This window comes from Trichomycterus rosablanca, chromosome 1 (assembly GCF_030014385.1).
Source record: "Trichomycterus rosablanca isolate fTriRos1 chromosome 1, fTriRos1.hap1, whole genome shotgun sequence".
Classification (NCBI taxonomy): Eukaryota; Metazoa; Chordata; class Actinopteri; order Siluriformes; family Trichomycteridae; genus Trichomycterus; species Trichomycterus rosablanca.
This window is the reverse complement of record NC_085988.1, coordinates 36,163,762-36,186,036: the sequence shown is the minus strand read 5'-3', so window position 1 is coordinate 36,186,036 and position 22,275 is coordinate 36,163,762. Positions and strand designations below refer to the sequence as shown.

Genomic DNA, 22,275 nt, shown 5'->3' with positions numbered 1-22,275 from the left:
TGAGTGTAGAAACAAGGAGGTGGTTTTAATGTTATGCCTGATCAGGGCAGTGATAGCTCAGTGGTTAAGGTACTGAACTAGTAATCAGAAGGTTGCTGATTCAAGCCCCACCACTGCCAAGTCGCCACTGTTGGGCCCCTGAGCAAATTACCCCATAATTGCTCAAAAATTGTGTTCAATCAAGTTCAGTCAATTGTAAGTCACTTTGGATAAAAGCGTCTGCTAAATTCCGAAAATGTAAATGTATAGCCAGAGGTGTGTGAATACCCCTTCAAATGATTAAGTTCAGCTGTTTCAGCCACACCCATTGCTAACACGTGTAAAATAAATACACTTTTAAGCTTGTGCCAAACAATTTGTTATGGCCTTTTTCTATTCATATTAGTTGCAGTGCTTTTGAGAAGGGATGTTCAACAGCTCCTGGACAGGTGTCTACATACTTTTGGCCAAAATATTGAACTTGAAATCTAAATATTCATCACAATCATTTTGCTTGACCATTTTCCACCCATCTTTTCCAATAATTCTCAGTTCAATAATTGTAGATTTCAATTTGACTTAATTGATATAATGATGTCTATCACATATATATGAGAGTTCTTCAAAAAGTTTCCGCACTTTTATATATTGGTTGGAAACAGTGAGGGTGGGAGGAGTAGTAATTGGTCGTGTCTGACAGACTGAGAGAGCATATAGTCCTGATTTAGTGCCATCTGATTTCCACCTTTTTGGACGCTCAAAGAAGCTTTAAAAGGAAGAAGATTTTCATGTGATGATGATGTGAAAGTAGTGATGCATCAGTGGCTATACGCTTAACCAAAAACATTTTTTGCTGATGGCATTTAAAAGATGGTATGACGCTGGGAAAAAAAGCATCAGAAGGTGACTATGTAGAAAAGTGATGTTATTTGTTTTTAACCCTCATAGCTTTAAATATGCAGTTTTACATTTGTGGCACATTAAATGACTGCTTGAATCATCTATAGATTTTGGTGACACGGTTGAGGGTGAGATCACTCCTTGGTTCACAGAGTGCCTGTGGATGCCTCTCGTTAAACATGCACCCACACTCTGCAATATGAGATTGCCTTTTACGCTGAGATCTTTGTTTAGCTGACAACTGTTGATGCTATATGTTGCTCCTTTGACCTCCACACATCCTTCATTTGTATCTTCTTTTTTCGGCGGGTAATTTTTAATGTTTTCTTTGCTCTGGCTCATTACCATTGCCCATTTTTCTTGTTGGACAGCAGGTAAACACGCACTAAACATCTGCTAGGTACAATATGTCTGTATGAGATGTGACAAACTTGAAACATGGTAATCAATTAAATTGGCATCTGTATAATTATATATATTTTCACAACCTACCTTTATTTAAACACTGAAATGAGGTGTGTTACATTTAAATAATTTTGCATTGGGAGGAAATTATTACAGAAAGTAAGCGCTCTACTGCGATGTGTTCTCTAGTTTGAATCTCAGCAGTGCTACTGATCTATCTGAAAATTCTAGAAAATTGACCGTCTAAAGTAGTTAAGATCCGTCTAAAGGTTGGTATTTCTCCTTCTGTCTGCTCAAGGTGTTGGCACGGTTCATGGAAGGGACAGGGTGACACTTCATATGTGATACGTAAGGCCCTACCTAATTCACGGCCGTGAAAATTGCATCATGGATCGTTAAATGAGCCTTTTCCCATGTAATATGCAATTTGCTGTGAAATTCAAACTTCATGGTTTGTGTTTAGTGATTTAACGTATTTAATTCGCATAGCATTTAAGTGTCTTACGTTTACTAGTTAATTTGCACTATGAGGCAGTCCTAACAATCCTTCGGTAATTCAGTTAGCAATCGTTTAGTCAAAATATCCACAATGTCAAAGTGTAAAGCAGCTAAATACACGACTCGGCTAACTGAGTTTGGAAAGCTCCCAACCGATTCTGTGGACGCTGAGGGGGGTCAAAACTCGGACAAGCATTTTCGTATTTGTGACGGAGCCTCGCACCAACGCTCGCACCAACTGTTAAGGTAGGCTGTGCTAAGGCCGCTCAGGTGGCTCAGCGGTAAAAGTACGCTAGCTCACCAGAGTTGGGGTTTTGAATACATCGTATCAAACCTCAGCTCTGCCTCTCCGACTAGGCTGGACGGCAGTATGAACAACGATTGGCTGTTGTTCAGGGTTAGGGGTAAAAAGTCAGATCATAGGTCCTCATAATTGGTGCAACTGCGGCCCCTCCTGGCTAAATGATGACGCCTGCACAGGGCTGAGGAATAATGCTGATGGGTGTGTGGCCCTCCGTGCACAGTGCCTGTCAAGTATATGAACTCGACTCGTGCAGGTGAAAAATGCACTGTCTGTACTGACTGTGTGTACTGGAGGGGGCGCATGTCAGTTGAGAGGCGTCCTCAGTCAGCGGCGAAGGGTCGAATCAGTATAGAGGACGCATTCAGGGTAATTGGTCACGACTAGACTGGGGGATAAAAAAATTGGGGGAAAAAAGAGGGGTTTAAAAAAAAAAGTGTGCTGTGTATTGTAGTGTCCATTTATTCTATCATTCAATTTGTAGGTGTAATTTAATGACTCCTGTGAAACGTGGGACTTTTCTTTAATAATACGTGATTTTTTAAATATTAGGTCTGTGAAATTAAGCATATTTTACTGTGAATTTAGAAGGGCCCTAGTGATATGGCTCTGTGTGGGAACCCACCACTGGTTGGTGTAAAGAAGTAGGGTGGTGCAGGCCACAGAGATATTACAAAAGAGAATTGGAAATGACCAGATTGAGAGAAGAAGGGTGAAAGGTGGGTGGAAATTGTCCCTTTATTAATTAGGGCTGTCTTCTGTGCTTAATAGGAACAGAAATCTTATTCTTGGCTCTCATGTTAAAGTTGTTTCTCTTATTTCAGGTAGTGGATCAATGCTTAACAAGCCGTTTTTATTTGCAGCATGTGAAGGCAGCCTGGCTGGAAATTTTGTTTGGAGAGTTTTACCTTGGACATTTAGCCCTCCTTATTTATGTCTCTTCTCTTTTGGTGTGCTGTATTTCATTCATGCAACAGCCACCTATTTTCCAGTTGAGCCTTCCATAACTCTTGCCGTTGTGAAAGATTTTTAATTAAAATTAAGATGGTTGGCTGAACCGTGTAGAGGTCACAGCGTAGTTTCTCTGCTAAAGCGGCTCCTTTAAAGTCCTCGCTCCACATATTTGGTCACATTCTGCCATTTTAAGGACTTTAGAATTAAAATGAAAATAAGATGATTATCAACAGGATTGGATCGATGGGTCTGGCAAACGCTCGGCACTGCTGTTGCTCTCTTTACTTACTTTTATTGGCCGTCGTCTGTCTTGTTTTAAAGTTATATATGAGATGCTCCTGACCCGTCGTGTTTGATGCATGAGTTATTAAATTTATTGTTCATCCTTCACACCACTGACCTCTTAAATAGAGGATGCCCCCGATCACCTTTATTTCAAGAGTGGCTTAGAGTGGAGAGTTATTGAGATCACGCTGATTTGACCACCATCTGCACCATCTGAGAAGGTTACCACACAAACATCATGGCAGATCCCAATGGACATATGGACAAATGGCATTTTTGTAAGGAAATACATAGTTCTTGCAAGCTGAAGCTCACAGACAGGGATAGACTGCAGTATATATAAGCCGGAAAGTCTGCACACCCCTTTTACCTTCTCCACATTTTATTATGTTACAGACTCATTCTATAATAGACTGAGTTCTTTTTTTTGCCTCAAACATCTACACACAATCACCAATAATTATGAAGTGAAAATTCAAATGAAGTCAAAATTTACCACAAATGGACTCCAGTTAAATTGTAGAAACATCTCAAGCAGTATCAGTGAAAACAAAATGCACCTCAGCTCACTTTACGGGTGTCATGTCAAAGGGTGTGCACACTTATGTACATATGATTTTTTACATTTTGATTTTTAATAAATTAGCACAAATGTTTAAAAACCTGCTTTTACTTTGTCATTGTGGGCTATTTTGTGTAGAATTTTGTGACAAACAATGAACTCAATCTATTATAGAATGAGTCTGTAATGTAATAAAACGTGGAGAGGGTGAAAGGGGTGTGCAGACTTTCCAGCTTGACTGTACTGTATACCCAGACTAAAAAAAACTTTTTTTGTCATGAATAACCTCTGCATAACCATGGCGTTACAGACTTAAATACGCATGCATTCTACAGAAATGTACTTTTTATAGTCTTTAAATTGTCATTAAATTATTCATAAAAACGCATGGATGAACATCTTTGGTAAGACATTTTCTTCAGTTTTTTGCCATTGTAGGATTTTTATAGTTTGAGGGAATTCAGCTACTTCCCTAAATATATTTTAAAGAAGATTTTCTGTTGTTTCCTTAGTAAAAGAAATGACTCAGTTGCTGTCCATTGATTGATCTACTATAAAGATGGTCAGGCCATGGTCATCCATGCCTGTCAAATCTCCTATCATATATCTAATGTGATCTGATGCCTTTGAGATCTTATCATTCAAATATTTACTCAAGAGCTGCATCATGAGAGTGACATCTGATACACCATACATTCACCTTGAACCTGGATGACATACAGCTGTCTGTTTGACATGGGGGCAAAGCATCCAGTGCTGTCTTTGTGTGCTACAATGGAGTGGAGGATGGTTAGGTCATATGAGTGTGACACTGGGAGGATCTTTCGGCCCTGAGAAGGTCATGGCGATGTGATGCTTGGAGTAGTCTCCCATTACTTCCATTACCTGCACAAAACATTGTGGTATTGTCAGGCTGTTCTTGCCCCGGGGTTGTTTCTTTCTCACACTCTCTCTCACCCCTTTGCATTGTCTCTCAGGTGTAAGAAAATACCTGTCTGTCACACTCCTTCCTCAACTAAATTATTCGTCCCACAGGGCGACTTCTGTCTATGAAGTTTTGCTCACTAAAGGAACAGTCAAATCAGTCATGAATAAAATTAAATGGGGAGGGAAAATGATTTGCTTGAATAAAAACTTAAGCCATTCAAAATTGGAAGCAGTTTTTTCCAAAACTTTTTTTTTTTTTTTTATCTGTATGTTTGTTTTATTGTAGTAAAGATTTTTACTGTAGTACTGTAGTTTTTCTCATCTGTTTAGTCATCTATTAAAATGAACTCTGAGTTATAAAGCCACATATCTTATATACATAAGCTAGTTAAAGGCAAATATTTTGTCATTCACAAAAGGTGAAAAAAAAAAAAAGAATTGTGGCTTTCTGCTCTTAATCCAAAACTGTACACGCTATCTGCATATTATTTTTGGTTTATACTGATGCACGTTTTACTGATTTTTAACAGTATATAGTTATACCTCAAGTATACCAGAAAGCCTGAAGCTTACAAGAATCTCCAATTGTGTCTCAATCCACATATACTGCACTAAATACATCCCCAAATTAGTACACCATCAGTAGTGTTGCTACTATTATCGATCGCAAGTAATATGTGGCTTGAGAAGGTTCCAGTGATGTGGAAAAATAAACTGCACTTATAAGCACACTAGCGTAGCACATTAGCACGTTTTGTCAAGAATGTTTTTGAACACAGCTTAATTCTTTAACTGCTTAAAACGTTTTGTTAACTGGTGTCAGTAGCTAATCAACATTTTTAGCATTGTGTTTGCCACCCTTGAAAGATTAAGGCTTTGAAAGACAAAAGTCTATTCAAGTCCACCTCTGCAATGTTAAGTGCTGCTTTGTTTAAGTGGTATGTGCAGGACTCTCAGGTATGTGGAGGACTCTGTTTTTGTTTTTATTGATTGAGAGGAGCTACTACTTTTTTCAACACAGTCAACTGCCCGTTATAGATTCCAAACTCATCTTTAGTTTAAATATGTAGACGTAGTTGTACTCCTAACAAACCACACGATGTAGAAGATAATTAAAAGTAATGACTACTGTTCAGCTAACCTGTTTTACTCTGGATTCCCCCATCTCCCACTGTAACCCATTTCCAATTTCCGACTGTGAATCCGCTGTCACTCGCACAACTTCCTATCACCACACACCCTCTCTGAGATGTGTCCAGTCCATGACCACTTCTTATCACCTACAAGTGTTGGGTTTTCACACAGTGCCCAGTTGCAAACAGAGAGCTACCCAAAGCTCAATGTATGCATCCGAAGTTGCATACTTCCATACTGCAAAGAAGAAAGATGGCGGAAAGCGGAGTAACACAAACATTAAAAACAACACAAACATTAAACACGAGGTTGTGTGCATACTGCACACTTGCGTACTGAAAGAGCGTACTGCTTTACCAGCCGAGCAGTGCATACTGCCTCGAATGTAGTATGTAATGTTTAAGAATGCGATTTCGGACACAGCCTATGTGTGTAATGTGTGTTGTATCCTGATTTGATTCTAACCACATGCATTTACACTTGCAGTCAAACTTGGTACCGTGTAGTATGTGCTCTTCACAACTGTCTGGTAAAGATGAGTCAAAAGGGTTTTCAGCTTTCACTACAGTTATTGGAACCCCTGCATTTAATACTTTGGACAACCTCCCTTTGCCAATAAAGCAGCACTTAATTGAACATGGTACAAGTCAAATGTCCTGCACTTATGCTTATGGTCAAATGACACGAAAAGCTTTCGAAATCATCTCTTGGCATTAGGGTGGCATCTGATAATAGTTCTGAAGATTGGTGACCCCAATTGTATATTTTTTTCTGTAACACTCCAATGGTCATCATTCTTACCATCCTGTACACTATGCGTGGTGATAAAACAAACTTGGGTTTTTGTTCAGCCAAGTTTGTCACAGTTCTAATTTATTGAAACTTGTATATTTAATTATTACCCTAACTATGCATATGGGCATTTTCAGTCAAGGAGCAATATTTTTTTATAGCAATTTGAAATGTGTGTTCTCTTGTCTTTATCATGTTTAAGAATGACTAAGACAATTGACCTCTGTGTCACCTTAAGTATTCCCCAAGTGAAACAGGAATGGATTACTGCCTGATAGACACTCTGATCAACTTAAATTGCAATAAAAATAGCTTTGTTTACACTTTGATTCTAAGAATTTCAAGGGCTGTCAATATTCATAGGCTTGTGTGGTTTTGTTAAAAATAATTATTTTTGGATGAAGGATTTTTTTTTTTTTTTTTTCACTTAAAATCTACGTTGTTTAAACTTATCTTTACCAGGGATTGCATAATAGGTGAGGGGATTGTAAATGCAAGCCAGATGTTATACAAGTGCAAAAACCCTATTACAGCTAACTTTGTACCATTAATGCAGTTAATGCAGGGAAATTGGTATTTTGGGATTTTTTAAAACCCTCCTAACCTGCCACTATTGGTCCCTTAAGCATGGCTTTTCAAACGTATTTGCTTGGATTGTATCCTGTCTCAACTCCTAAGATGCTAAGTTGCCTAAAATGTCACACATTAAAACAGAAATCTATATGATATGTGTATAATTTGATGCTGTTTGCTAGGTAGCTTCTGTGTTATAGACCAACAGTTGTTTTACTTCAGACTGTTCAGACTGGTCCTGACACCCCCCCTCCCCACCATAACCGTCTCTGATATAATCTCAAGATGGTGCATGTCTTTGAGGTGTTACAGAAACAATCCCATTAATGGGGCAGCAGGAGAAGTAGATCGCCTTTCAGTGAGATTACTTGCCAGATGCCTCTCCGGCCAATGGGAGCCAATGGTTATGACTGCAAGGCTCGACTCCTGCTCCCTGGGGTATGATGTGTGGCTTTGCCACACACACACTCATACCATCTATTCACTTATTCACACTGCTTGGAAAATGAATACATCACAAATGTTTAAAGCAATTTTTTCAGATAGCTTGTGACTGAGTCTCCAAAGAATAGCATTAAGGAGAAACGATAATTATACTGGTTTGTTCATTTTGTGGTCATTTACATATCTACTATTAGTACAGCCTTAACTGTTATTAACTGCCTTTTAACGCTGAGACTAATTTGATATGTTTGTTAAATAAGACACAAGTCAGAATTGGCACTGCCAGGTAATTGTTAAAATACCAGCCAATTGACCACAATGCCCCAGAGCAATATTTCTTAATGGTTTGCTTCTTCCTGGGGAAGCCAAGCAACTGGTCTGAAAAGACTGCTGAAATATTCATAGAACAAACAACAACCTAAAAAAATAATATTGACTTTAGTAAAATAAGCTAGGAGAATGTGAATGAGCAGATAAAGCATTTGGCCTACTAATAATGGTTAGTTGTTCTATAAATGTAGCACATTTTAAGTGGACCTATGCATTTTTTTTGCATTCTATATTTGTATATATGTATAAGTTAATTCATTACATTTTGTGGTGAGAAATGTCAGGGATTTGTGCCTAATTACCCAAGTCATGGCACGGTGTCTCAGTGGGTAGCACTGTCACCTCACAGCAAGAAGGTCCTGGGTTCAATCCCCAGGTAAAGCGATCCGGGTCCTTTCTGTGTGGAGTTTGCATGTTCTTCCCGGGTTTACTCCGGGAGCTTCGGTTTCCTCCCACAGTCCAAAGACATGCAAGTGAGGTGAATTGGAGACACTAAATTGTCCATGACTGTGTTTGATATAAACTTGTGAACTGATAAAAAACCTTGTGTAATAAGTAATTACTGTGTCTGTCATGAATGTAACCAAAATGTAAAACATGACGTTAAAATCCTAATAAACTAACAAACCCAAGTGGTGGCACAGTGTCTCATTGGGTAGCACTGTCGCCTCTCAGAAAGACGGTCCTGGGTTTTATTCTAAGGTTGGCCGGTTCGGGTCCTTTCTGTGTGGAGTTTGCATGTTCTCCCTGTGTCTGCGTGGGTTTTCTCCGGAAGCTCCAGTTTCCTCCCACAGTCCAAAGACATGCGGGTGAGGTGAACTGAAGATACAAAATTATCCACGACTGTATTTGACATTGAAGACTTGAACTGATGAATCTTGTGTAAAGCACAAAGCACAATTAATTAATTTCTGTGTTTTTACTATAGGTAAGTAAATACAATACAAGCATTTATAAATAATGTCTATGGATTTATGAATGCTTAGAATTCAATATGTGCTTCTTGTCATAAGCACAAAAAATAGTATAAATGAACATGACACTGTTTACCTGATGTACATGGCATGCTGTTACAAGTTATTTTAAGATGTAAAAGCTAAACAGAAGTTTTGTTATTATTTACAGTCTAATAATTACTAAAGTAGTGTCATACATGCTCTAACCTAAATAAATTCTGATTGGGCTTAACTCTTTTAAATTAGATATGCAAAATAATTATAATGTTTATAGTGTGTATAGACAGTAATGCATTGTTGTATGTTTGTTCATAATAAAATAATTAATATTTATTATTTATAAATATAGCTTGTTATTTTATGTTCTAAAAAATCAGCTCATATCACCCTAATTCTTCACCAGTTTAAAATTTAAGGTTCTACAGCTTACATACAAATCCCTCAGTGGTCCTGCCCCAGTCTATTTATCAGAGCTTTTACACCTCTTTTCTCCTGCATGTTCTCTTAGGTCCTCACATAGTGGTCTCTTGACATTTTCAAAATTCAGATTAGTTACTGTTGGTGGCAGATCATTCAGCATTATGGCACCAAAGCTATGAAACGCATTACACTTAACTCTTCACCTCTGCTCTACATTTTCTTCTTTTAAAACCTGGCCAAAAACCTCTCTTCTCTCAGTACTTCCTTCCTCTTCCTCTGTAATAAATTTTTTTTTTTTTTTTTTTTTTTTTTTTTTTTTTGTGATTTCATATGTATAGTGACCTTGGGTATAAGAAAGGCGCTATATAAATGTATTATCTTATTTATTATTATTATTCTTAAATACATGAAGGTCATTCAGTGTTTCCTTTTTTAAATGCAGCATTTTGTATACAAAATCTACTGTTGCTCTAACTGACAGAACACCATTACCATCCTTTACACCCAGAGAGCAATTACTATTGAACTATCTCTATAAGTCTATAACTATAAGTCCTTACCACTGTGTACTGTGGTATATTTGGAATAGACTAAAGTTCACTTGATGGCAGGGGGGATGCTTTGCAGTATTACCGCTCGTGTTTCCATATTTTATATATTTAAAATATATATAGTTACATTTGGGGTGAGAATATTTAGACTAATGAACATATTGACTTACTGCTCAATGTGGAAAGCAACTGGCCACAGTGGTGAGGGGATTAACTTGAAACATACAGATGGGTATAAGAAATCGACTCCAAATGTATGCTGGCATTAGAGGTCTGCTATGGATACTTTACATATCCGAAACATCTTGGCAACACATGCTCTTGCATACTTATTTTGGCTTAAACCTAGATGTTAAAAAGAATTCCAAAAAGCAATTTTATCCCGTTTTTTTCTGTGATTTTAAATGTTTGATTAGAATATTGCTTGATGTTCTGTCTGCTTAGAAAGCTGTATTTCTGATGTATGTAATTTCACTTGGAAATATTAAAATAACAAATGGATAGTTTGAAAGGCTTTAACTTTACTAAAGTAAATCAAATTTAAACATTTAAAACCATCAGAATTATTTTTATATTACACATGAGATTAGAACTAAGCCTGTATTGCATTCACCTGGAATAGCATCTGACGGTGCAGACAGAGGCTCAGGATGCAGCCTCTTCTCTAACCCGGTTGTCTGAGGTGCTGGATGATAACGTAATTGGATAATTGCATTCTGGCACATGCGTCATTTAAATCAAGTTATGTCCATCCTTCTTCCCATGGAAGAATCAGCATTAGGAGAGTGATCCCACTGATGTTTAGATTGACGTATTGCCACTCCTCAGCATTTCCACTGCCCACACACCACAGAGGAGGTGGTGTATATGCCTTAATAATTACAACACATGATGCCCCAGCGGAACACACATTTACATTAACACCCATGCTTTCAGTGTGATAGCCTACCTTTACAGCCAGACCATGTAGGATGTAACTTAAGTAGAAATCTCTATGATGCTTTATAGAGGGTTTGTTCCTTTACATACAATCTATAGTTAAAATCATAACCGAGGATCCCATAGAATATATGTGTATATTTATTAAATGTGGGGTTTTCAATCAGCCTAGACTACAATATGGACTTAATGTTATTAGCTCAAAGCTGCCTCTTCTGTCCATATATGGGGCAAGTCCTTATTTGGGGAGACCCTTGCTTGGGAAGATATCTTGACTGTAAACTTTGTCACCCTAGTTTTAACAATACATACAATAAACTTAGGGAACTTACATTTCTAAACTTTTTTTGAACAAGTACGTACAGGGGACCATTGTAGCCTAGTGGATTGAGCTTTGGGCTATTAATTGAAAGGTTGAGAGTTTGAATGTAGTGGTTAAGGTATTGGACTAGTTATCAGAAGGTTGCTGGTTCAAGCCTCACCACTGCCAGGTTGCTGCTGTTGGGCCCTTGAGCAAGGCCCTTAACCCTTAATTGCTCCGACTGTATACTGTAACTGTAATGTAAGTCACTTTGGATAAAGGTGTCTCCTAAATGCCGAAAATGTGAATTTAAATTCTGCAAAGAATACATGGACCGATGGTGGCTCGGTGGGTAGCACTGTCCACTCACAGCAAGAAGATCCTGGGTTCAGTTCCTAGGTTGAGTGGTCGGGGTCCTTTCTGTGTAGAGTTTGCATGTTCTCCCCATGTCTATGTAGGTTTCCTTCGAGTGCACCGATTTCCTCACACAGGTCAAAGACATGCAGTCAGGCCAGTTGGATATACAAAATTTCCCTGTGGGTGTATATGTGTGTGTGTGTTTGCCCTGTGATGGACTGGTGACTGTCCAGGGGGTTTCCTGCAGTTTGTCCAGCGAATTGTCCCCCGCAACCCTAAATCAGATAAAGCAATGATAAAATAAACTATGAATGAATGAATGAATGAATAAATGGACCCCTGTTGGCACAAATTTGTGATGAACAAACTGACAGTCTAGAATTGAAAATAGTCAAAGTTTGTTTTAGTTTTATAATTTTTTAACATTGTATATTAATTCCAGTAGCTATGAAGAGTATCTGTAGGGTACTATTATATTTTGAAATAGCTTCTACTTTATTTTTTGTACCTTATTAAAAAGCTGGCTTCTTGCTTTGCCTGAAATATTAGAAAAAATTTTTGTCTGCTTTTTGACAGCATAAAATCACTCATTTTCTTTTTTTTCCCCCACAGGAGCACCTATCTCTAAAGAAGTACATAGTAGACATAGTGACAGACACCACTGTGCCGCCTGAGAGCGCCAAAGATGGGGAGGAGAAGCAGAAAGCCAGAAAAAAAGCCAAGAAGCTCCGTACCCGGATGAACTCAAGGTGATCCTTCTTACTCCTTCACTCTTTTTATTTCTTCTATTTTTCTCAGGCGTGACAGTTAGTCATATGGTTAAAGGACAACGCGGTGCTTGTGTGAGAGCTTTATGAGTGACAAAGAGATGAAGAGCAGAGGCACTGTGCATCTTGGCTGTCTGCAGAGCAACACTGATGAGCTTAATTTATGGCCACTTTGTGTGATTGGGGAGGAAAAAGTGAGAATCGATCTGGAAGGCTCGCTCACTTTCACCTGTTAAGAGCTTTTCTCCTAATTGGCTGCCACCGTGCTGCCAAAACCGGAGCCTCCTCTGGTGTACAATGGTATGTTAAAGTATGTGTAAACCATGCCTGTTTTTCTTTCTCCCCTATTGATTTTTAAATGAAGTATCAAAGAAAATCAATAGTAATCAACAAATAGGAGGCAGCATGCCTCAATGTCAACTCCTAGACCCCGGCCCAATAAATTCAGCTTCCTGTCACAACTCTAGCGTGTGTTTATGTTTTACTGTGACAGGGGGAGACAGATAGAGAGTTGAGAGAGACCGTTATTTTTCATGGTGTATTTAGGGAGGGGTCAGCGGTGCTTAAGCTGTAGTGGGTGTGTCTGAACCTGCTGAGTTCAATTTTTACACACCAGAGGCTTTCCTGTAACCACACGGTTGCTGTTGTTCCATGTTCCATGTCTGCACTAATAGTTCTCCTTGAGTTTCTACATTGGCACTGTTGTAAATGTCAAGAGACCATTTATTTTTGATAAAACTACTTAGAGATTTATTATCAGGTTATTACAGACGCAAATAAACCTAAATAAAGTTTTTATTCAACGTTTGTATGCCTGAAAATGTAGTTTACTGTTAAAAATAACAATCAGTAGGGAGAGATCAATTATGCTAATATTTAATTGTAAAATTCTTACAAAAATAGACATGCCTGGTTACTTTTTTAAATTCTATTTATGCATTTTTACCTTTTCTTCAAATCTGGTTGTTACCCAGTTGTACCTTTTATCTACTGCTCCAAACCCCTACACTGACTGAAGAAGGCCGTACCTAACACACACCCCTCTGTTACGTGTAGTAGCCAATTCCTTATTTTCACCTGCACAAAGTGGATTCATACAGGGATCAGTATCACATATCTATCTATCTATCTATCTATCTATCTATACACCAATCAGGCATAACATTATGACCACATTCCTAATATTGTGTTGGTCCCCCTTTTGCTGCCAAAATGGCCCTGCAACTGCGACACACTGTGTATTCTGACACCCTTCTATCAGAACCAGCATTAACCTCTTCAGCAATTTGAGCTACAGTAGCTCGTCTCTTGGACTGGACCACACGGGCCAGCCTTTGCTTCCCACGTGCATCAGTGAGCCTTGGCCGCCCATGACCCTGTCGCCGGTTTATTACTGTTCTTTCCTTGGACCACTTTTGATAGATACTGACCACTGCAGACCGGGAACACCCCACAAGAGCTGCAGTTTTAGAGATGCTCTGACCCAATCGTCTAGCCATCAATTTGGGGCTTTTGTCAAACTCGCTCAAATCCTTACACTTACCCATTTTTCCTGCTTCTAACACATCAACTTTGAGGATAAAATATTCAGTTGCTGCCTAATATATCCCACCCACTAACAGATGCCGTGATGAAGAGATAATCAGTGTTATTAATTTTACCTGTCAGTGCTCATAATGTTATGCCTGGTTGGTGTGTGTGTGTGTGTGTGTGTGTATGATTTTAAGTGACATGTACAGTGTTCTTATATTTACTTTTATTTTATTGCAGACAGTATGTACCCTAGAAATATTATGTCGAGTTGGTCAGATTTATTTTATTTGTTAATATACATCCTTTCTTTTTGCAAACATTGTTTCAAAATTTTCCACACATTGTCTATTGGTGACAGGTCAGGACTACAGGCAGGCCGTTCCAGTACCTGTCCCCCCTTATGTAAATTGCCTGCCTGTAGGCAATTTAGTTGATCATAGGAGGAGGTACAGAGTAAAAGTACATTTTCATTTGTAACGATGTACCCATGTAGGAATAAACATATGCCCAATTAAAAAAACTCTTACTAGTGTAGCTGCCTATTTGACAGACTTAAGGTAGCTTGTTTCTACTAATACTAAGATTTATGAATATAGCTTACATAGACAGCTTTAAAAGAAACATTCTTTTGCACAATAGGAGCAAATTTGACTAAAATGCCTTTCTGTACAATTGATATTATGGCTAACTAATTAAAATCTCATTTTTTTAATCAAGCAAACATTTACTAAGCTATAGGTTTGCTCATCCACAGATCTGTGGCTGTAGCATGCATAGCTTCTCTTCAGTTTTCTGCTTGCATTCTGTCTAAATGTGGTGACTTGTATACCTCACAGCTCTGATGTTAGTTGCCTCCTGGTTTTCATGCTGGGGTACAAGTATTCCTAAAGGTATGTCTAGGTGTAAGAGGAGAAATTCAAAATATTTAATTAATGTGCAAAAAAAAAACAATGAGTTCTTAGTTTGCAATGCCATAAACACATCGGCGCATTCAGCAAATAATTGGCACCCAGTTACACGTCACTTTCATTGTTTGCATGCTGTAAAGTCCTCTTATCTGCGTGTTATTTTGTTGTATGGAATGCCACTGGCAAAACACTTCAATCTGTCAGACTCTTATAAACATGAATTCTTTCACTTAGCTTTTAACACCCGACACTGTTGGAGCCATGCATGCATAATGAATTATTTGACGTTTCTAACATTACATAGCATGAGGTGAAAAGGTTGTACATGTTCTAATTTTCTGCCCTATTTCAAATTTCAAACTAAATTATGTCTATGTGTCAGTGGGTTAGCTGTGAGGAGTAATCTCACTTTTTGTTACTCATATTTAAAAGCCTTACACAGTTCAGCCCACTTGATTTGAGTTCATTTGAGCAGCGCTGTTTTTTGACAGTTAACTTCATAGTCTGTATGATCTACTGCTGTAAAATGGTAGCGCCAAGGCTATACCAGTAGACAGATTTCTTCAGTCGCTAAGGTATATACCGTCATACCACCTAGCCCTTGTTCCAGTTTAATGCCCCTAACAAGCTTCTGGTAAATTTTGTGCCAGACTGGAATAACTCATTAATATCTCAGCAGCCCGGGCCTCTGAGTGGCTCTATGCAGGGCTAAAGCTGAGGAAATGACAGGCCTGAGCCTACTCTGCTCGCTGTCACTCGCTGCTTGAGCCCTGGAGCGGCAAGCTGGAGAGAGAACAGGCGCTCACGATCATAAATCACTGCCGCCGTCGGCCCCAGCACGGCGAGGTTAGCGGCTCCACCGCTGGGTGGAAATGAGGCATTTTATAGGAGCGCTGGGTGGTGTTTGGAAAAGGCTTGAGAGCTTTTGACAGGCCTCCCAGGTTGCCCTGTCCCGTTTTGTCACTGTTAAGCTTTTTTAGTCCAAACTGAGCACAATTTCCCACTGGCCCCAAGTGTGTTTTATTAATATATTACTTGTTTTCTGTGTTTTGTTCCCTAATGTAACTATGTGGTAATATAACCGGGCATTCATTTTTATCATATTCAGATTTAATAGTACATTTTTATCCCACTTTATTGGCCATTTAAATAAGTCATATTAAATGCTAAACTTACTAAAGAGTAAGACGCTTCTCCTGAGAAAGTTTCATTAGAGGCAATAGAGTCTACACCCTTGACAGTTTTTTCCACACCCAAAAATATTCCCAAACAGCTAATTTTGGTATGTGTGTAACAGGCATTCAAATACAAGAGTGTCTACATTTACTTGTCTCACTTTATTTTAATTAAATTACATATTACAAGTCTGCACGGTGGCTTGACTTGTAAGCAAGAAGGTCCTGGGTTCGATCCCCAGGCTGGGCGGTCCAGGTCCTTTCTGTGTGGAGTTTGCATGTTCTCCCCGTGTCTGCGTGGGTTTCCTCCGGGAGCTCCGATTTCCTCCAACAGTCCAAAAACATGCAGTCAGGTTAATTGGAGACATTGAATTGCCCTATAGGTGAATGAGTGTGTGTGTGTGTCTGTGTCTGCCCTGCGATGGACTGGCGCCCCGTCCAGGGTGTTACAGAGATGTTCACAAGTCACAAAATATGAGTCCGAGTCGAGTCACGAGACTTTAGGCTAGAGTCCGAGTCAAGTCGCGAGTCAATATAATATACACACAACATATATTGGAAATGTAGCGTAGAACTAAACAAATAATCTGTAAGTTCAGATTAAAAAAACAACAGATTAGTGACTGTATTTTGCCATTTTACTTAGTGCCTTTACTTTCCTTTCCAGTTATAAGCTTAAACTGATACATTTTGTTTTCATTGCAAATTACTGCACAGCCGCCAAACACAGCAAAAAATCCATAATACTGCTTACCTTAGCTTATGTTGTTCCAGATGCTATTAAATTTATAAGCATGTGTGTCCTATTAGAAATATAATCCATTATTTTGTAAATGTGCTTATAATTAAAAACCTTTTCTTGATTGCAAAGTAAAACACGAACTCGTTAGAAAGTCAATAAAGTGTTTCATTGACAATCATCTGCGTGATGCCTCAAACTATAAATACATGCAAATAACAGCACTTCTTACTAAAAATTACAATCAGAAGGTTTGGTTGGTTCAGAAAGCAGTCTTTTAACCATTAGCGCCAATTCTGTAGGAGCATTCCATTCACATTATCTGTTACTGTGAAGTGCACTACATAGGGTATTCCACCATTTTAAGTAGTGAGCAACGCTTCATCACTACGCCGGAAGCTGGCTGTAACATTTACCCATTGCGTGAGTTGCGGTTTAAAATGACCGGAGTGTTATCAGAGAGCAGAAAATGACACGATTAGAATGATGTCAGATCATATATATATATATATATATATATATATATATGTATATATATATATATATATGTATGTATATATATATATATATATGTATATATATATATATATAACTGTGATACGTAACTAATGTTGCTGACTTTTGTTGGACACAAGTCATTTGAAACAAGTCCGAGTCGAGTCTGAAGTCGCTGTGTGTGTGACTTCGAGTCGCAGACTTGACTCCCCATCTCTAGGGTGTTACTGTGTGCCTTGCGCCCATTGAAAAGCTGGATTAGGCTCCAGTACCCCCCACGACCCTGATTGGATAATCGGTTAAGAAAGTGAGTATTACAAGTCTTCAATTTCTGTGAAAAGTACCTATTGGTTATAGAACCCAGGCGGCATCCTTTTCTGTACAGGGTATTTGGCTTGTTGCAATTATTGTCTTTACCCCAGGCTCAGTGTGTACGTATGTGTCTACCTAATACAAAGGACCCCTGTTTAATTCACACTGTGTACACCACTTTCCAAAAATGTTTCCCTAACAGGGCAAGATGGTGGACACTTGTGATGTGGACATACAAAAGTTGACAAAGGCCCTGCAAATACTAAAGTCCGTTTTGTTTTACCCCTGACATATTTTATATGATGTAGGCTCCACCTGAACTTAGCCTGTATTTTATGCCTCCTGCATCTAGATGACATCCGTCCTCGTGTGCATTTGTAAAATTTATAGATGGGACTAGGTTTGTTCCTTTTTCTACATTTTCTATATCCCGTTTTAATTTGTCAACAGTCAGTGGTTGAAGTTAAATGATTGAAAGCCTCACAAAGCCGATAATAAATATCACAGCAACACCTGGCTAAATGCTCTGTGTGACCGGTAGTGCCAAACCCCTGGGTTCTCGCTGTACCTTTTAAAACAGATGCAGTATATTCGTTTCCTTTATCTATATGGACGGACGGACATTTTTATAGCCCAAAGCAGGGGGAGCACTATCTCCATCCAGCATAGGTGGAGGTGAATGGTGGGGCAGATGAGATGAATTCCTTATTAGTTCTGTATTGTAACCATGTAGCCTTCCCCGTCCTATTGCTGATTACTAATATTTATTACTCCTCGTCTATTTAACGGGCCCGCCACCGTATGTGATTGATGGCCCGGCCACTGCTCCACGTTTAACCTGCTGTGGTATAAAGCTGTCAGAGATGAATATTGTAATTCGTGGAATGATGAAGGGGCCAGGTACAGTTCAAGCTTTCTTTTTTAAATGCTCTGCTGAATTCTTTATGCAGGACTCGAAAATATAAATAATTCACCACATTAGACTTACAAAATTGTCTGTGTAACCTGTTTAGAAACTGAGTAGATTTACGAATAATTCTAATGTTTCACATAACAAAGTTACTTATAGGGTTGGGCAGAATACTAAGTTTAATGTAAATGTTTAGAATTAAATCAAAATAAATTTTAATGAGCATATGTAAAACATGCAGGTTTTGGAATGGGGTTTACAAGGTTGCAGTGCAAAAAACATGCACTGAAATTATATGAGGGTTCTTCAAAACGTTTCCGCACTTTTTTGAACTCTATTAAGAATTTTAAAAACAAATGACATCACTTTTCTACATAGTCACCTTCCAATGCATTTTTTTCCAGCGTTGTACCAACTTTTTAATGCTATCAGCAAAAAAATGTTTTTGGTTGAGCGTATAGCCACTGATGCACTGCTGCTTTTACATCATCACCACATGAAAATCTTCTTCCCCTTAAAGCTTCTTTGAGTGTCCAAAAAAGGTGGAAATCAGATGGTGCTAAATCCAGACCATAAGATCTCTCTCGGTCTCTCAGACACGACCAATTACTACTCCTCCCGCCCTCACTGCGTCCAACCAAAATATAAAAGTGCGGTAACTTTTTGAAGATCCCTCATATTTCTGAATTAATTTTACATGTGATAACTTGATTTGAAGTGAATCATTTATTGTTATACTGTATTAACATTTACCTGAATTAAAAAAAATAAGCTTCTTTAAATGTTTAATTGTACTTTGAACTTGGTTTTTGGTGGGTCTGACACCACTCGGAAGCACTAGGCACAAGGCAACAATCCGTTACATTGCACCAGCCTACTTATTTACCCGCTCACATAAAAAAACAGGATTTGTCTAAGCAGTCAGCCTCTTCCATTGCTCTCTTGCCAGTTTTGTTGCCTTTGTGCTCATTGTAGTTGCTTTTAATGATAGACAGTCATTAGCATTGGCATTTTGATTGACCTGCACTTAGACAGCCATCTTCAAACAGGTTTTGATGCAGTGTGTGTTGTGACACATTCACCTTATCTCCCCGTATGTGCGTGGGTTTCCTCCAGGAGCTTCGGTTACCTCACACTGTCCAAAGACATGCAAGTGAAGTTAATTGAAGATACAAAATTGTCCATGACTGTGTTTGACATTAAAACTTTTGAACTGATGAATCTTGTGTAACGAGTAACTACCGTTTCTGTCATGAATTTAACCAAAGTGTCTAAACACTGCAAAATCCTAATAAATAAATATATCCTTAATAAATCCCTGACCTTATTAGGCACAATTATTATGGAATAAGCATTTGGTGGATGGTCCTAATGGTTTGGCTCATCATTTTATATGATGATATTTTATCAGTATAATTATTTCTGTTAACACACTGGTTTATTAAAATCATTTGATAATTTGAGAACAATGCTGTCTCAGTAAAACTGTTAGAATTATTGGAATAGACAGAATTTAATTGATTTTTATCTCTGAGCGTCTATGGACACTTTGGCTGACAGATGTAGGTTATTTTTGGCAGCTCCACTAAAAATGTTTCTAATCCATAACAAGCCCTAGACCATGTCTGGAAAGGCTGTTCTTAAAATGCTATGAAATTAAAGATAGACCTTGCCTTGGATTTCTGGGAACTTTTCAGCCCAGTCTTCCGGAAAGTGCCAGAGTTTATCTGCTGCAGGTCATCTCTTCCTCAGGTGGCTTGTCAGGAACTGATCGATCAGTCTTATCATTGAGTTGTGGAACAGACAGGAATGTGGTTTGCTGGTGCACCGCAGTACAGCTTGCTGTGGTTTTTGCTTGTTGTTTTTCCTCAGGCTGGAGATCTGCTGGACAGACAGTCATGTGTTCTAATTATCATATTAGCATTTAAATAATAGATATGTTGAAGGAATTGTTTTTTTTCTGCTTGTCATAGTGTCAAGTGTTTGGAATGGTGTTGTATCAGGAAACGTTTTGAGTTGTTTGCATGTCTTGAGGTTTTATTAGCACTTTGAAAGCAGCTGAAAGGCTAAATAAATAGTTTGAGATGCAGACTGACCTCCTGACCTTTTCTTTGTTGTTGCTGTCCTCTTATCGGCTCATGTCTTTAGGCTGACAGGTATGGGAGATCTCTCTCTCTCTCTTTCTGTCTCACTCTGTTTTTTTTACTGATTATGCTCTTTCATTGACTGTTTGTCTTTTTTGTTTTAGGGCTAAGGAGTATGAGACGTCTGTGGAAGCTAAGATGCAGATTCCAGATTCTCCTTACAAGGCCAAGTAAGCTGCCAGCTTTAAAATGTGCACCCACACCTGAGCTGCATCCAGAACTATTTGGCTTGCTCATATCTCTGATATGTTGTTTTTTAAACTTCTCACTCGTCCACACTCACTTAACACCATGTGCCCACCATATTTGTGTCTGGCAAATTCGAATAATCGGTAATATAGACTAAGTGATAGATTTTTTTACTCCTAGTCAATGTTACAACTATGGCATATGTTCCTTATTGTATGTGGTGTGTGTGTGCAGATTGCAGCGTCTGGTGAAGGACTTGGGAAAGCAGCTGCAGGGGCAGGACAGTAGCCAATGGGCTAACAACAAAGTGTCAGGTCTAGATAGAACACTGGGTGAAATCTCCCGCATTCTGGAGAAACAGGTACTATATAATATATTCAAGTATAACACCATATGCATATGAAGTCAAAGGTTTACATTTACAAAGGTTTTAGGAACCCCCCCCCCCATGTTTTCCAGTTTTTATTAATAATTCCTGCAGTCTAGTGAATAACCTGAATACATACAAAAGTAAGCAGTAAACTGCCAGAGGTTTCAGAGATATCAGTATCAGAGGCAAAGTTTCTGAAAGTGATCAGCTTGCAGGATAGATGGCACACAAGACAACAACGTCAACCACAGCTCCTGCAGTGCAATAATAACTGTGAAGATAAATGAGTGACTTGCTCAGTGGGTAGTACTGTCGCCTCACAGCAAAGAGGCCCTGGGTTCAATCCCCAGGTGGAGCAGTCCAGGTCTTTTTGTGTAGTTTGCGTGTTCTCCCCTGTCTGTGTGGCTTTCCCCCAGGAGCTCCGATTTCCTCCCACAGTCTAAAAACATGTCAGTGAGGTGAATTGGAGAAACAAAATTGTCCATGACTGTGTTTGACATTAAAAGACTGAATCTTGTGTAACCAGTAATTATCTGTCCTGTCATGAATGTAACCCAAGTGTGTAAAACATGACATTTAAATCTTAATAAATAAATTAATAAATAAAATAGCAACATGCAGCCTTAATCTTAGCCTTATGCTTTAATTAATCAACTCATGAAAGCATTGCAAAATGTTTTACACACAATTATTTAATAAACAATTATTTAATAATATTAAACAATTATTTAAAAATTATAAACAATTATTTAATAATAATAATAATAATACTAATAAACAATTATTTAATAATAATAAACAATTATTTAATAACAATAAACAATTTTATCATTACAAACAATTGTTTAATTATAATAAACAATTATATAATAATAATAAACAATTATTTAATAATAATAAACAATTATTTAATAATAATAAACAATTATTTAATAATAATAATAATAATAAACAATTATTTAATAATAATAAACAATTATTTAATATTTATAAACAATTATTTAATAATTATTAACAATTATGTAATAATTATAAACAATTATTTAATAAATATAAACAATTATTTAATAACTATCTATCTATCTATCTATCTATCTATCTATCTATCTATCTATCTATCTATCT

The 22,275-nt window shown here is 38.0% G+C and overlaps 1 protein-coding gene across 7 annotated transcripts in view; it reads left to right on the top strand.

Moving 5' to 3' along the window:
• Positions 1-22,275, top strand: part of scaper (S-phase cyclin A-associated protein in the ER) — a 203,992-nt gene that overhangs the window by 79,111 nt on the left and 102,606 nt on the right. For all 7 annotated transcript variants that reach the window (XM_062991980.1, XM_062991994.1, XM_062992001.1 and 4 more), the window contains 3 exons: positions 12,221-12,357; positions 20,696-20,761; positions 21,015-21,141. In XM_062991980.1, coding sequence (XP_062848050.1) covers positions 12,221-12,357; positions 20,696-20,761; positions 21,015-21,141 — 330 coding nt within the window. The remainder of the gene's footprint in view (positions 1-12,220; positions 12,358-20,695; positions 20,762-21,014; positions 21,142-22,275) is intronic.